The 16,616-nt window shown below is 41.7% G+C and overlaps 1 protein-coding gene across 2 annotated transcripts; it reads right to left on the reverse strand.

Annotated features, from left to right (window-relative positions):
* Positions 1–96: 96 nt before the first annotated feature.
* Positions 97–9,037, reverse strand: NANS (N-acetylneuraminate synthase). 2 transcript variants are annotated; one of them, XM_087742134.1, is made up of 6 exons: positions 8,827–9,037; positions 7,397–7,624; positions 4,028–4,127; positions 3,617–3,771; positions 2,320–2,586; positions 97–1,279 (listed from the first exon to the last, which is right to left on the reverse strand). In XM_087742134.1, exons 1-6 carry the CDS (start codon positions 8,956–8,958, stop codon positions 1,070–1,072), a joined length of 1,092 nt encoding a protein of 363 aa, XP_087598260.1. In that variant the 5' UTR covers positions 8,959–9,037; the 3' UTR covers positions 97–1,069. The 2 variants fall into 2 exon arrangements, with proteins under 2 accessions (XP_087598260.1, XP_087598261.1); XM_087742135.1 differs by having other exon boundaries at positions 7,397–7,612; positions 8,827–9,032.
* Between the last annotated feature and the right edge of the window lie 7,579 nt (positions 9,038–16,616).

Below are 16,616 nucleotides of genomic sequence, written 5' to 3' on the forward strand. Positions count from 1 at the left end.
AAGAAGACCACTGACCATCATGCTGAAGCATAGTGATGTGAGCTAATTAAGCTGCGAGCCTCAACTGTCTCAAACACGGGGGGGGGGGGGGGGGGGGCAGAAAACAACACAATGTTTTTTCTTGTTAGTACAGGAAGGAGGCTGCTGAATCTTTACCAGCATTTGACTTCCTGCCTGAGAAGTTGCCCCCAGGTACAAAGAGGTATCCAAATGCACTACAGAATTGATTTCAGATTCCAGGCTTCACTCAGCTCACAACAGATGCTTTTGACACTTTTTTGAAGCATAGGTTAAATTTATTTCCACTGATTGAGCTCAGATCTATTTCTCCCCCTTAAAGTCTGGCTTGCCTTCTTGCCTTTCAGTTCACAAAAAGTACAAAAAGGCTCTTTCTCTTGCCCCTTAAATGGGGCCTTTCCACATATCCAATTTGCTTCCTTTCTTGGTACTGTCTCTTGAGAATCCAGCTTTCTCAAGGAGCTTATTTTCCCCAGAGTGCAGATTCCTGCAACCCACTGCTTTATCTTGAGACGTTTTATCTTACGGCTTTCATCTTGAGAAAAATCCATCAGGTTGCATGTATAGTTTTCTGTTCAGTGTATGTAAACTTTCACTTATCTGCATGCAACTCCAACTAGCATCCTGTTATCATGGGGGTGAGGAAACAGCAGAAACGAGAGGAACATCAAAAGATACAGTGTTAGAACAATTCAAAGTATAGACAAAATTTTTGTAATTTCGTGTATTCTTACCAGAAAAGTGAAGCTGGAAAGCAGCAGACTGTGGTCTTCAATTTGGCAAAACTCCAAATTAATCTAGGTTAAGTGGAATGGTGAAAGGGGGAGCATATTTTCTAGACACAATGCTATATGATTTCCAATAGACCTGCTCTTCATAATTTATACCCACTTGCTGTAAAAACTTCCTGCTAATGAGAACCTGAAAATTCTAACCTGCTTAGATCCTCATAATTATACCCCTTTCTTCTAATCTACCATGCTGCTATACTTAAATATATTGTGCAGTAGTGCAGTACTACATCATGAAATATGGAATGGAGTGCTTTGGCTTAGCACTTCACTTTTTTGACATGATTTTCCACTGCTTGCTCAGTGATGGTTTCATCTTCTTCAATTTTTTTTTTAACCTTCTGGCCCACCAGATCAAAGATGGCTTCTGGAGGAAATCCCTTAGGCTCTCCCACCTTCACTGTCAGCATGTCAAGTGTCAGTACTGCACCTTCAGGAATTGTCACTTTCGCCACAACAGACTTTCCCAGCTACAGGGGAGAAATTAAAAAAAAAAAGTTTGTGAAACACATTCCTAGGCTTAGTATACCAAAGGCTAAAAAATATTCTGCAGTTACTTGGGAACAGGTTGTGTGGAATTGCCCTCCCTATTACTTCTTATTCCAAATGAAGGTCAAGTTAGCATGGAAACCTTCACTGTAACTAGGCTGCTGGGAACATCCAGATCCTTTCTGAAATCAGATAATGGCTTACTGGAATTCTTCACAATCAGAATGGAGGGAATCTGATTAGACTGACTAGTATTCTAGCTTAGTGTAAAAGCAGTTTGTATACAGTCATAGAGACCTATTACTCCTATTACTATTTACTCCTGTTACTATTACCAAGTACTTTGTACTCAGCACTGGTGAGGCTGCAGTGCCATAGTGCGGCCAGCAGGACTAGGGAAGTGATTTGTCGCCCTGTACTTGGCACTGGTGAGGCTGCACCTTGAATACCGTGTTCAGTTTCGGGCCCCTCACTACAAGAAGGACATTGTGGTGCTGGAGCGCATCCAAAGAAGGGCAACAAAGCTGGTGAAGGGTCTAGACCACAAGTCTTATGAGGATCGGAACTGGGGTTGTTTAGCCAAAAAAAGGAGGCTTAGGGGAGACCTTATCACTCTCTACAACTACCTGAAAGGAGGTTGTAGCAGGGTGGGAGTCAGTCTCTTCTCCCAAGTAGCAAGCGATAGAACGAGAGCAAATGGCCTCAAGTTGTGCCAGGGGAGGTTTAGACTGGCTATTAGGAAAAATTTCTTCACCGAAAGGGTTATCAAGCATTGGAACAGGCTGCCCAGGGAAGTGGTTGAGCCCCCATCCCTTGAGGTATTTAAAAGACATGTAGATGGGGTGCTTAGAGACATGGTTTAGTGGTGGACTTGGCAATGCTAGGTTAACAGTTGGACTCGATGACCTTAAGGGTCTCTTCCAACCTAAATGATTCTATAATTCTATTTTTCTGAATATAGAGTTATTAGCTATAGGTCTAAATGAGTTTCAGCTATACATGTATCAAAAGCAAAAGTTACCTTTTCATTGCAAGCCATTTCACAGGGCAAGAGTTGTTTGACTGGAGAACCCATTGCTTTTTCCACAGTACGGATGGCTTTCACTAACTCTGCCAGTTCATTTGGCTCCAGGGATGCTTGGTGGTCACTTCCTTTCCATGTTTTGTCGAGAGTCACATGGCGTTCCACTACTTTAGCACCCATAGCAACAGCTGCCACTGAAATGGCTATACCAGTTTCATGCCCCGAATAGCCAATGGGGATATCAGGAAAAGCTGACTGATATGCCTGTTATGATATGAATCACAACACAGTTGTTTTGAATTACCAAGGTAGCAATTTCAAAGACAAAGCAAATTTAACAGTGATGACTGCAATAAAAACCATGGACAATTACTGTGCCACAAAACAAGCAACTGGTTATGCTGAGAATGAATTTTTTTTTTATATTGAACAAGTCACACTGCATTACTGACTGTCATGTTTTAAGAATTTCACTAGGATTATCAATACTGACATGGAAAAGGAGGTATGTTCTATTCTACAACTTCTCCTATACTTTTCCTTTTAATTCAGTTGTACTCTTCAAAGCCTACAACACTGTAAGTTACAGAACAGTGCTCTGTTTTCATCCAAGAACCCAGTGGACTGGTTAAACTTAACTTGTATCCAAAGCAATTTCTTCAACCCCATATTTAAAAACTGAAGCAATCCTTTCAGCCATAGATAGGTGACAGTCACCCAATCCTAAAGGCAATTAAATGCATCTATGTCCTGTTCTACTAAAAATAACTTACTATGTGTGCACAAAGCTAGGCAAGTGCTTGAACACTGGCCAATTTGGGAAAATTTTCTTGCATCATTATCAGGCATATCCGAGTAATATTTTCAGTGAAGGAAACTATACAAGGACCTAATCCATTTTCTTCATTGCTCTAATAGTCACATGAAGCATTTTTAACAAAAGGTTCTGGTCTAGCCCCCTATTTAGAATTCCATGCACCTTCTTAATGGTTAACAGTCTACATAATTTTTCTTTGCACTACAAACCTATTAACCATACGTCATATTTCCTCTGTTTAACTGTGAATACTCCTGTAATATCTTTTATCATATTCCTCAAAGCTGAGTTCTGCTAAAAGAGGATATGATAGGTATTTTTACTTCAACACTTGCATGAATTAGAGGAACATGATACATCTTCTAACTTCTCAGAAGCAAATTCCAGCATGCCTAAGATCTGGAAATATAGCTCAATAAAAGTGCATAGCCCTTCTCTGGTACCCTACTCATAGCACACTCTGGGTTATCCACTAACCGATATAACACGGAGATTGACATCCTCTGGCTGAAGCGGGTACGCACTGGTGCATTGCAGGAAGCAGAAGTTTGGATTGATGGGCTTCACAATCTGATAAACCTGATGCATTGTGTTCATCGACTGCATCCCGCTGGAAATCACCATTGGGCGGCCTAGCCATTAGAAAACATGCACAGGTTTTGTCCTAGGTCTGTACGAAAGCTACACAAGATTAAATTAAATTCCTGAAGTAAATGCATTCAGTAGAAAAGGAAGCTGGGTGAACCTTTTTTTTTCCCAAGTCTGAGGCTGATTTTCTTCTAACAGTACTTTAGATTTTTTTCCAAAATCAACTGGAGTAAAGATCTAATAACTGATCTACTGAGACACGGTGATGTTTACCAAGACGGCTCAAAAGAAAATGCTTACCTTTCTTTGCAGTCTTTTCCAAATATGGAAAATTGTTTGTATCTCCTGATCCTACTTTGAAAAATGGAACGTCCAGTTCATGTAGAAATTCCACAGCCATCTACAAGGAAAAAAAATCACTGTATTTTAATACACCACTTCAGGTGGATCAAAGATAAAGAACTACTATGCTGGAAAATAAACAACCCTTCAAAATAGCAAAGCCAAAGCTTAATTAAATAGGTCATATCCCCCCAAAATACACTACTCCTGTAATAACACTTACTATTCCGGAGGATACTAGTTTCTGACTTCCCACCAAGTGAAGTATTACTGAGGTGCCTTCTTTTATACTTCTATTACAAAAACAGAATTTCCACAGGTTTTTGACTGGGATCCCTGTCTCAAGGCAGTTTCTTTGGTGTCCCAGCCATAGCTGGTCAAGCCAGCTGTAGGTACAGCTGCTTAGTACAGGTGCACTCTACTGCTCCTCTGACTCCAAGATGAGTTTGTGGGCAACAGCATTCCTTTCTGCAGGTCAGAAATACTAAACCACAAACAGAGTGTTTAAAACTACAGGTAATTTTCCTGAATAGATCTGTCACTCTGAAAAATTGTAGGAGTATATTGAAAAAGCACCTGAAAAAAAGTAAGTGCTGAAAAAGAGAAATCCAAAATGGATTTGCTTCGAGGAGAGATAGTGGAAAATAAATACAAAATATGCCAAAGAAAAGACTATAAAGTTATTCAAATATTAATTATACTCTGCCACCTTCTAAAAATGTGTGTGCTATATTGAAGACAATTCAGGAATTATTGGAGGCTCCATGAAAATCAGTATTGCATCAGTAAGTAGCCTTTTAAAAATTAGTACTTTTAAGGAAGAAAATCCCAAACATATCACAGGCAAGAGATATTGAAATCCTCCATTCACATCCAGGGGAAACAATGAAATAGTTACTTAACTTTGTCCCTCTTCAACCACCCACAAACACTTTTGATTTCTTTAGCTCATTCCTTGTTGCAGTCAAATTTACTTAGTGCCAGAGTGCTTATGTCCAAAAGAGAATCACATCTTCTTCAGACTATTTTTTCTATCATGATTATGATACAGATTCAATTTCTTGTACCTAGGATGCATACCATCTCTTTAATATAGTTTATTCACTAAGATGCATTGTGCATGAAGACAACAAATACACTGTATTAAAAAGCCACAGATGTAATCTGAGGAGATTGAACAAAATGAAATATGACAGATAGATCTCATATCTAAGGCCACTCTTCATTAGGTAAATATCTCTTGAAAATGGGCAGCTTTTCTGTAAGAAATTCAATGAACAGGAAGTCATCTCAAATAATAGGGATGACATTAAAGGGAGTGGTTCAATGGGGTTGTTTTGTCTCCAGTACACACTGGAACAGAATAGATAAAGGAATTACTCATAGCCTTTATATTTACTTCACACATCATTTCATTGATTTCCTCATATAGTTAAGCACACAATTTAACCTCTTCAACATGGCTGGAGTTCCAGAGATTATGTTCAATTTACAGAAGTTAATGTATTCTCAAGGACTTATTACGTCAATTTATGCAATGTTTGTCCTAAGTTCCAAACACGTCTTGCAGAAATGCCACCAGAAATCTTGGGAGCTGTGTAATGCAATTACTGTTCAAAAAAGAAGGCACAAACATGTATCAGTACTGTTAATTAGCTGATGAGGCCACACACAAAGGAGCACAGCATCTTGAGAAAAAAGAGGGATCCCAGAGGTGGAAAGTGATCTTAGCTGCTGCATATGAAATGTGTTCTGCACCACACTATAGACTTTAGAAGCAAGAGGTTTTAACATCAAGGAAAGAGTGTGATTTTTTTTTTCCCCCAAGGGCATATGGGTCTTTAAGATCCCAGATATAGAAGTCCAAGACTACTGGATTTAATTACTCTTTTCTTAAAGGAATAGGTGTTGTTCAAAAGGTCTCCTAGACATGAACATAACAATAAAAGAAACATCACAACGCCCTTTTCACAGATCTATTTCTGGGTCCATAGCATCGGGCTATTGCAATACAGGCAAAACACCTTTTTGTCTGTCAGACATCTGAAGTAATTTTTTATGGTATTTGGTGCTTGTGCCATCTCAGCTAGGGCACAGCAATTCAAGGATTTTGGTCAACAGAACAGTAAGTTGATAGAAGCAGAGAGAATGGCCAGAGGACTAGAAAAGACAGCATAAAAAGATTGAAGGAATTGAAATTGCTTAGTCTAGAGAATACAAAACAGAAGAGAGATGTAATAATGGTTTTCAAATACACAGAGAAGTGTGAACTTTTATGTTGGATGAGCCAGGACAAAAAATTATGAGAAAGAAGATTAAGCTGATACATCAGGAATTCTCTCTGACGGTAAGGAGAGTGAGGCACTGAACAGATCACCTTAAAACATTACATAAATCCTACCCTTGTCCCATCCTGGATAAGGCTACTTGCAGAAAGACAGGGACATTGCTGTGCTTGCCTTGTGCAAGAATGGCTAGCTTACTTCTGGAGGGTCTCTTTCAGTTTGGTTCTCTATATCTTCTTGGCCACAAAGAAAAGTAAAACAATCTGTAATCTCTGATCTATATTGAGGTTTAACTGTTATGTGATCTTTTGAGTTTACACTTTTCAATTGTACATTGCATTTGTTAATACTGTAATACATCATTTTGAGGTAGGCAACATGCAAGAGTTAAAGGAGCGTACATCACTTAAGGGGGAACAGCAGCAGATGAGCTTCATGGAGTTTACAAGCTGGTGACTGACTGTTCAAGAGCCCACTGACAAAAATCAGTAAATGCTTCAGGAGTAACAGGGCAAGGTGGAGACCCTCTCCACGACATTTGTAAAAGAAAAAGGAATATAAGTATTTCTGCTGCTTAGAAATACCAGCTGGGGTCTAATAAACAGCAGAAAGGAAAAAAAGAGGAAAATAATAGGGATTAAGTTGAGAAAGGAATCTGGTTTAAATACAAGAGGGATGTTTCAAATGCTTGGAGCCAATATGCCAGTCAACACCAGATAGCAGTCAGATTGCAGTCTTCATCTAAACTCCCAAAGTCTTGATTGTTTATGGAGTTCAGCTGAGGCCTTGTCTCTAGTATGATTTACTGTGCATGAATACCTCAGCATACATGGCAGGTCTTCCAAAACGTTCAGCCATCTACTCAACCATAGTAGAGACACAAGTGAATAGGCAGAAGTACAATTACTCTAGTTTTCTCATTTAGAAATTCAACATCCACACATATTTAATATTCTTTTTATGTAAGAACTATTGTGCCTAAGTAATAACCAATAGACACAACAGCTGGACTCTGCCTGTTATTCCAGTATGGCTTACATACCTCATCCATGCCAGAAGCTGTGAAGAAAATGCCAATCTCTTCTGCATATTTTTTGAGCTCTTTATATTGGTCATGACTAAACTCCAAGTGGCGCTTGTGCTCCCCATAGGTCTTTCCCCAGGAGTGTTTAGAGGTATAGGGCCTTTCTAAGGCTTTCTTGTTGAATTTGTACTCCAGTTCGCTCTTCTGGAACTTAGCACAGTCTGCTCCGCAGTCCTGCAAAACAAGCTGGTGCACACTGAGTGGAAGCGCAAGTGAAACTGCACTCATCCTACGTTTGAACACAAGAATTGTGCAACTAATGTGCCCATTTGCAGTGGAGTTTTCACATTATCATCACAGCAATCACAGGAACGGTATGAACACAGAGTGACGGAGGACCTGCACACACCTGTGCCCTTTCATTTTAAAATGCCTCTATACTTAGTAGAGCAGCAGTCTAGAAAAAAATCATACTAAAACTACAAAACTGAACTGCCTTTTGCTATGCATGCCACTCATCTGAAGAGTTAATTTCTGTGACGTTTTCCAAGCTCAGTTGTGACATGATAATTTTACAAGAAAACAAGTGACAGGGTTCTGTACAATAAGGAGTATGAATCAATTTGTTTGAAGTGACACAAACGGTAAAGTTAAATTCTCACTACACTATTTTTGCACTTATACCACAGTCATGGGTCTGAACACATTACGCCCAGACTTCTCCTTCAGTGATGATATGCCGTTTTCTAACCTAGGTATATCTGATGTATATAATACCAAATTTTAAAACAGCTTGGCTGTCTTACTGGATGACGTATTACCTCAAAAAGAACTAATGCAATCAAGTCAAGTTGGAGGTTCATCAGAGACAGCTCAGCTGTTAATTGATTCTTCCCATATTCACAGTTAGCTTATGACACAACTGAAGGACTGCTGTAACCCCTTGGAGACTATATAATCTGCCTGCATTTGTCTGTGTATGTGCCGTGAACAAGGTAGGGACTTCCTGAAAGCAAATACGATGTGATCATAGGCTGTGAGGTACAGACCGAAGGCTACAAAGTAAGCACCCGCTTTGGTGGCCCTCGCCACGACTGTCTCCTTGCAGCTACTTTACTTAAATATTCCTCCTGTAAATCACTCCACTCCTCCCCCACGGTGCCACCGCCCGGAGACGATGCTCCCCGATCGGAGCGTCCCTCGCGGGAAGAGCGTGAGGCTTGGCGCCCTCCGCCACCTTTTCCGGCCCCCGCCGGTGCCCTGGGGCTCTCGCTCACCCGCACCTCGCTGCCTGCCTCATCCGAGTGAGCGGGCCTGCCCACCCAGCGGGGAAGGAAGACCTGAGGGAGACGACCCAGCCCTGCCCGCCACGGCTCCCCGCCGGCTCGGCCACGCTCCCGCCTCCCCGGCCACCCCGCCCACCGGAGGCAGAGCAGCCCCGCGCGCACCTTGGCCATGCGGATCATGCGCTTGGCGATGGCCAGGTCGCCCTGGTGGTTCTGCCCGATCTCCGCGATGATGAAGCACGGCTGCTCGCCGCCGACGCGGCGCCCGGGGCACAGCTCGAACTCCCGCGACATGATGGCGGCCGCACCACCGCCCGCGCGCGACTGCGCCGACGCTCCCCAGCCCCCAGCGGCGCCAGGATCTCGGCCTGTGGCGGGAAGCCAATCCGCGCTGCGGCGGGCGGGGCCGGGCGCCGCCACCGTCCCCATTGGGCACCTCCCGGGAGGTGGGCGGGGCTGCCAAGCTCTTGCCCGCGGGGCCGCCAGGTGGCGCCGGGCAGGTGGGCGGGAGCGCCTCGGCGAGGCCGCCGTTGGGGCGCGCCCGGCCTCGCCCGGCGGCTGCGTGGCACCGTGAGCGCGGGCGGAGCCGGGAGGGCAGCGGGGCGAGGGGAGCGTCCTGGGCGTGTGGGCGGTCTGGCCCCCGGCCTGACTTCTCTGGAGGTCCCGGGACCGCGTCCGTGTTCTAGCGAGAGCGGGCCCGGCATTTCTCGGGCGGGGGCGGCGCCCGGCTGGGGCCCGGCCGGCGGGTCACTGTGCCCGGGTGTGGCGGAGATTTCCAGCACGGCGCCAGTGACACGTAGCCGCCGGCGGCTCGCGCCCCCCCGCCCTGCCGGCGGCTCGCTTCCGCGCAGCGGCGGAGGCAGCAGCGGAGCGGGGACTGCAGCAGCGTGCCCGGCGGAGTATCTGGCCCGGGGCAGGGCTTGCTGCAGATTCGTTGGTCCCGAAGCGGCTCTGCGACCATCTTCAGCCTCGTCAAAGAAGCGTTTTCTGTGGTGGCAGAACACAGTTTCCCAGGAAACGCGCACCAACTCTGGGTGCTGTACCTAAAAGACCCGTAACAGTCGTTGACAGAGGGACGATTTAGAAGAAGGACTTGGTTTAGACAAAACTTTCAATGATACACCAAAATAAGCCGTGAAGTGTGCAGCAGTGTGTTTGGGTCAGGATGTGGGTGATGTACCTCATGGGTTGCTTACACATTGCATCTACCAGGTGTTGACAAAGGCCCACTCAGCTCAGCATGGATGTAAAACCGTGTGCAAAAATACTGATGTTTCATTCACTTAATATCTTCAAATAGATAGGCAGAAAAAAGTTAAGACGTTACACCTGGCCACGTGGTTGCAAAAATTCCTGATAATTTGTCAGTATATCCTTTCAACTTCATGCTTTTTATAACAAGGTGAGTTTCTTGTTTTATGACGTACCAAAACAACAGGTTATTTTCCTGATGGGAAGTGCGTTGATTATATTAACATGGTCTGGATTTGCATAGGTTACTGTGCTGCATAGAATTGGATGGAAGTGCCCCTAGCAGAGGCTGCTTAATATATTTACCCCCAAACTAATTACAGGGTCTTCATCTAACCTGTTTATTGTTTTCTCTCCTTACCTAGAAGCGCACCTTGTGGAAACTAGAATTTCTGTTCAGTGAAAAATTGCAAGGCTTTACACACATTCAAGGAGATGTGCAGCAAAAATATTTAGAATTTTCAAACCAAATTATCTGAATGGATCAGAATGTTCTAGCTGACTGCATTCTGATTTTGCCTTAAAATACATAGATAAGCAAAGTAAGACTATTTGTAAGACAGAAAAATTAAAAATGTAAAACATAAATGTACAATTCTAACAACAATCAAATGGAGTATGTGGGTAAAAAATTCTTAATTCCTTTTCCCTTGAAGCAAAATTGACTCAAAATAGGATGTATCACTGGTTTCAACTAAACACCATTCTATGACAGAAAAAGATTGTAACAACAATGTTAAGTAATGCTACACACATATCCCTTTTTTCCACTCAAACTTTTGCTTTCCTCATGAACTACCTGCAAATTCACTGTGACATTTTGCCCAAGATCGCGGTTAACTTCTTCCAGAGCTTTAATGATAAAGAACATTCTAATGAAAACTTCTAGGTATGAAATAAAAAGTTGGTTGTTAAGCTTGGGGAGCAAGTTTCTGTGTAAATGAAAGCAGGGTCTGCAGGTCAGTTATGCTAATGGAATAGCTTAACAAGCAGTCTGTTTGCATTTGTTGCGTGTAGTGGTTTATTGACCATAACCATGGGATAACTACATTTTAACTCCAATAAAAGTAAACCAAGAACTGTCTGTTTTAAGATAATGTTATCAGTCAGGAATTAAACCAAACCAAGCTATGCCACGTGGACAGAGTCCACCCAGAGATCAGTGGGATCTAAAAAAATAAATTGTCCCCATTTCTCCCTTCTTTCAATTTTCTCTTGGCTGAACCTGATAAGACTGGAAAACATTGAATTGCTTGTTTACTTACATTAATCACAGGGTTGTTTTTCTTTTATACAAATGTGTATCTTTGGAGAAAGATGATGAGTGAACAGCTCTGAAGAAAGAAATACTCTGCCTTCAGAGGTACTCACATGGTTAGTTATTCCACACTCCTGTCATTCCTTCAGGTCATATATTGATTACTTTTTGTCTTCCTCCAGTATCTCTTCCATACTTTGAAAGATTAAAAAAGCCACAGGCCTGTAAAAAAACCACTGGAATAATCTCTTGGACTCTAAACATAATTTGTAAACGCTCAGGAGTAGCATTACTGGCACTGATGGGAGATAATCAAACATCAGCCACATCTCATGGAACCAGCTACAGAAAATCATTTACCATGGAGCTCTCCTTCCAGTGAACATTTGGAAGGTTATTAATGGTCCCTGTTGAGATCATTGTTGTATCCCCCTCTTTGGTAACTAAAAGGTAATATCCAGATGGTGAATTAAGGACAGGGAAAGTGGGTAGTGGCTACCTGACACAAGCTGCTGGAAAGCTGCAGAGCTAGGGGTTGGTGGAATAGTCTTGATCAAAAAACTCCACAAGGTAAGAACTAAAGTTCCAGATATGATGGAGATGTGTAGATGATAGGGAATTATCACCACTGGAAGCTGCTGACTGTATTATGTAAGGAGCTCAAATTACTGGTTATGCCAGTTCACTTAAGCAATCAAAATCACTGAAAGATAGGGGGGTCCTTACAGTCCTTTTCTGTTGACCCTAGTCATTAATCCCTGGTATGACCAAAGAACACACACAGTCTGAAAGTATCAGGCTCCTGGAATGGAAAGGAGACCACACCAGTGGATTTCTGGTGATCAGAGTAAGGTTAAACTTGTAAATGAGACAGTGAGAATATCAGGAAGGTTTCTACATACTGGTGACATAAAACATAGGACTGCAGCTGTCTCAACAGTTTTGCTGCTGCAAGTCCCAATATTGGGGCGGGGGGGAGGGCAGGGGGAAACCACCCCACTCTTACTCTCAGAAAGTAAGAAAGGTGAGAAATTTGCGTATTTTTTTGGCACATATTTTGGAAAGCTGAATATTTCTGACTAGAAGATGTTCTGCATTTTTACATTCAGAATGCTCGTGCTTGCTTTCCCCTTGTATTCCAAGTGATGCCAATTAATTAATTTTGTAAGAAAACTTACTATCCCAGAGGAATTTAAACTGCAACACTTTGCTAGGTCATATAGCTTGGTTTTTAAAATCTAGATCTCACATTATAAGACTAGAGAAATATATAAGACATTTATTTGCACCTATCCTACACAATGGAAAAATATATCAGAAATCTCACAAGAGATTCAAGAGAAGAGAGGGCCATCAGCACTATGGTAAGCAAATGGTTTAAAAAACTTACTGAGGTGGAAAAAAAGGAACATAATTTTCTCCTTAAAAATACCTTAATGGGCAAGCAGAGGAACAATTATATCTGTTGGTCAGATAAGCCAGTGTAAGGTTTGCTATCTCCAAGGTCCTGAATATATGTATCATAGCCTTATGTTTTGGTACTCTTCAAAAACCGGCATGTTCAGGGATTTAGCCCATTTTCTCAGCACTCCTGAATCTGTGCCTCAGCTAGGCAATATGGAGGAGCTGGAGAAATAAAAATAGTTTACACATACTTCTGTGTTCTGACAAAGGCTGCTTCTGAGAGTATCTTACTCCGAAATCATCCCCTGACAGACATGCAAACACACTTCTGACATTCTGGGCCTGTCTGTGAGGTTTTAACGGAACTGAAAATCAGTATATTACATTTATTATGATTTTGTGGTACATGTCTTTTTTGTGGGGTGAAGCTGAATTGGGTCTTAAGGCCCCATCTACACACAATATTAGCACCACATACTGTCCTTTTCACAATTGCAGTTATAGTAGTGTAGTAAGTCTTTTTGCTGGTATTGGCTGTTCCCTGAGGAGAATTGCATCCTTCTGCTGCTGTTCTCTGAGGAGAGACTGCAGTAACGCTGACTACTTGAACACAACCACCACACTCTCAACTGTATAGTACTATGTGAGAGACAGCCTGAGAAATTGCCTCAATATCAAACCAGAAATGCCCTTGAGGAGCAGTATACCATAACACATCAGTGCTGAAGTGACACACAGAATGGATGCTGTCTTTTATAATGCACTGAGACCCATAAATGGTGGTGGGAAGAGGACACTGTATAAATACCATTTTTTGCTTTGTCTGCTTAAGTATTGCAGACAATATAAAAAGCAGGAATGTGTTTACCCATACAAAACCAACCAGTTCTCTAGAAACAGGTCAATTTGGAGGCTATTTCATAGCCAGGAAAGTTTAATGATAACTGAACCTGTATTAGCCATTTTTACTGGTCAATTACATGGACTACAGTCACAGGCGGATACAAGTGCAGGCATAGCTTATTTAGGGGCGCTGAACCACAGTTACAGAAAGAGATCTGAGTAAAATACAGTCCCTGCAAAAATGGTTACATTTTGTGTAGTGGGTAATACATACTTTGTATGTTTACATACAGTTTCTAGAGAAAGAATAAAAAGTCAAAAGTATGTTGCAGGTATTACTAATATACCCCATAATGGGCCATAATAATATTTTCAGGAATTATATAGGGTTGAAAGCCATACCATAATCTGGTGAATTTTAAGACTGTAAAAATTAACTATTTATTAAAACACCTCATGCTCATTATTGGCTGTGCAAAACAACTTATGAGTGTAACCTTAATACAGAATGCATACAAATGCTGAGAATAATTATGATGAAGTTTCCCCCAAAAGTTAGCTAATTGAAAGAGCAGTTCATTAAGAAAGTTTTTCTTAATTGTAATATTTGAAGCAAGTCTCTAATACATTGAATTTTAGCTTAAACTCTAATGTACTATAGCTGCCTATGAGACATTTCTCAATTAAACAATATGGCTTGCAGCACACAGCCCCAACTTGTTCCTCAAAGTTCATTAGGTGCTCTAGGTTCTTCCTACACAAATGCTTACCACCAGCTCCACAGAACAAATACACCCTTCTTTCTTAAGGCAAGTTCCTTTTTCAACCATCAGGTAAAGATGCAGGAGAAAGATGCCTCCAGACCACAAATAATTAACTTCTGGAATAATTTTACAATGGCAGAATACCATTTTGCCTATCATAGTCTGAAATGACAGAAGATTGAGCCCCTGTGCTTTTGTTTATACTATATTAAAGCAATAGAATTGGAGGTAAGAGGATATGCAGCTATACGTATATAATTCTAATGTAAAGCACAAAAGCAAGAAACAAATAATAAAAGTACAGAAACTGTGGAACAGTGAGAGAACTATTCGAACTCAGGCAGTTTTATACTACGTACCATTTCCTGATGAAGGTGTAGCAACACCAATTCCAAAATTGAATTCTGTGAAACTCTGCATGTCTAAAACCCAGTTCTGTTGGAGGTTTGTGTTTTATTTCAGTGGGAGAACCATCTCACACTGGAGATTTTATGGATATATTTGTGCACAATAATGAGAAGTATACATAGAATAGAATAGAATAGAATAGAATAGAATAGAATAGAATAGAATAGAATAGAACAGAACAGAACAGTTCCAGTTGGAAGGGACCTACAACGATCATCTAGTCCAATTGCCTGACCACTTCAGGGCTGATCAGAGTGTGATAGTTGTCACTCTGATAGTTATCACACTAGCCAAATTGAATTTACATGCAGTAACACTTTATTTGGATATTACAGAGCTTGAGACAACAAGTGCATGTAATTTATGCACTCAGACGCAAACAGGCTTTTATGCAGTCCTGGAGCTTGGCTGGCATGATAAAAGATCTTTGAAGAGTCATGGTCCTTGAAGCAGGTAATATGCTTGCTGCTCTGACACAGTTTGTAGGAAGAGAATTCCATGATAATGATGACCATTTTCTGGCAGCAATTCTTTTTGAATATCAAGATCTAGTCTATTTATAAAATATTTGAGTTTCTCAGTGGATTTTAATCTTTGGTTTCCTTTCCTTGGACTATATGCTGTGCAATGTCGGTGGATGTTAATTTCCCCTGGTCACACCATTTGACTTACCCTGTTGTTTGACTGCTTCTTTGTCCTCTTTGTTATGTCTAAAGTAGTGTTCCCAGCTCTTAAGGTTACAATTCTTCAAGTTCCCCTGTCCTACATGTTTCAGTCCAGCCTCTTGGGCTCCTCAGATATTGGGCTTCACCCCATTCTCCCCAGTCCACTGACCCAGTATCAGCCAGTGCCACTCTTTATTCTCTCACTATTCCCTAGTTTCTCCTTATATCTTTTCCCTTCTGAATCTCTTCCCACCTCTGTTACCTTTACTCACTGGTTGTCAGTCACAATTGTCTTGCTCACACCATCCCAGCCACCCACTCCAAATACTTGGTCTCAGTTTCCGCCTTCTGCCCCGTGGAAGTCATTTAAACAGCCATTTAAACTCTACAGGATCTGGTGACAAGATAAGTCCATCCATTACTGCAACTTATTGAACTGCTACCACATCTAAACTCATTCAAAATACAGAGGCTTGCTTTCAAACTTACAACAGAAAGCTGCACAGAGCAAAAGGGAAACATGTTGGTGACCTTGATTAGTCAGAACTTGGGTGGACTCAAGTTAAAACGCTGCACTGAAATAGAGAAAATCTACAGAAAACAAATTCTTGCTGCCACCACAAGGAGGTATACTGCCTGTGACCAGGCCTGGGTGGCCCAGTGAAAATGATACTGCCATTGCAAGTAAGAAACCTAATGCTGGCCTTGCAAGGCCACAGAACTGGTGGGCTGTTAGGCTTGTTATCAGCTTGTGCGAATTTGCAGTGCAAACTGAAGCTTGGTACCAGGTGTCTTCTGTTATGATGTGGAGTTTAAGTGTGGGATAATACCAGAGACCTTGAAAATATGTGCACAGGATGAAAATGGAGGCCACAAGACTGTAAACAGTGATAGTGAAGGACTCAGAGAGTGTAGTGTGAAGAAGGAGCCTCAGGAATCCAAGCTGTAGAACAAACATAGAATAGAGGTTGTACAGAAAACTTGATGGAAAATGATCTAGTGAATTAATTTTTTTATATATCACTGAAGGAAAATTTTTCACTGAATACTTCTTACAGTTTTGGGGGAAATTACAATTTCTGCTGTAAATTAAATAGGTCCCTTCAATTATGTCAGAGAAGATGAGGGTGAGCTCATAGAACAGAAAGATAGGGACTTACTACCTACACAGTTGCAATCAGTTTGACCAGTCTTGCTAGGGAGTTATCCTCTGTGGAAAACTACTTTTTCTCTCAGGTCAGTTCTGTCATGCAGGCTGACAAGTCTTCCCTTGGATGGAAGAACTTGACATGCAGGGCATTCTAAAAGGACAAGAAACTATGAAGTCAAATATACATACCACTGCTTTGCAGAATCAGG

This window comes from Nipponia nippon, unplaced genomic scaffold (assembly GCF_047370975.1).
Source record: "Nipponia nippon isolate SJK-2023a ecotype South Korea unplaced genomic scaffold, ASM4737097v1 scaffold_8, whole genome shotgun sequence".
NCBI lineage: Eukaryota > Metazoa > Chordata > Aves > Pelecaniformes > Threskiornithidae > Nipponia > Nipponia nippon.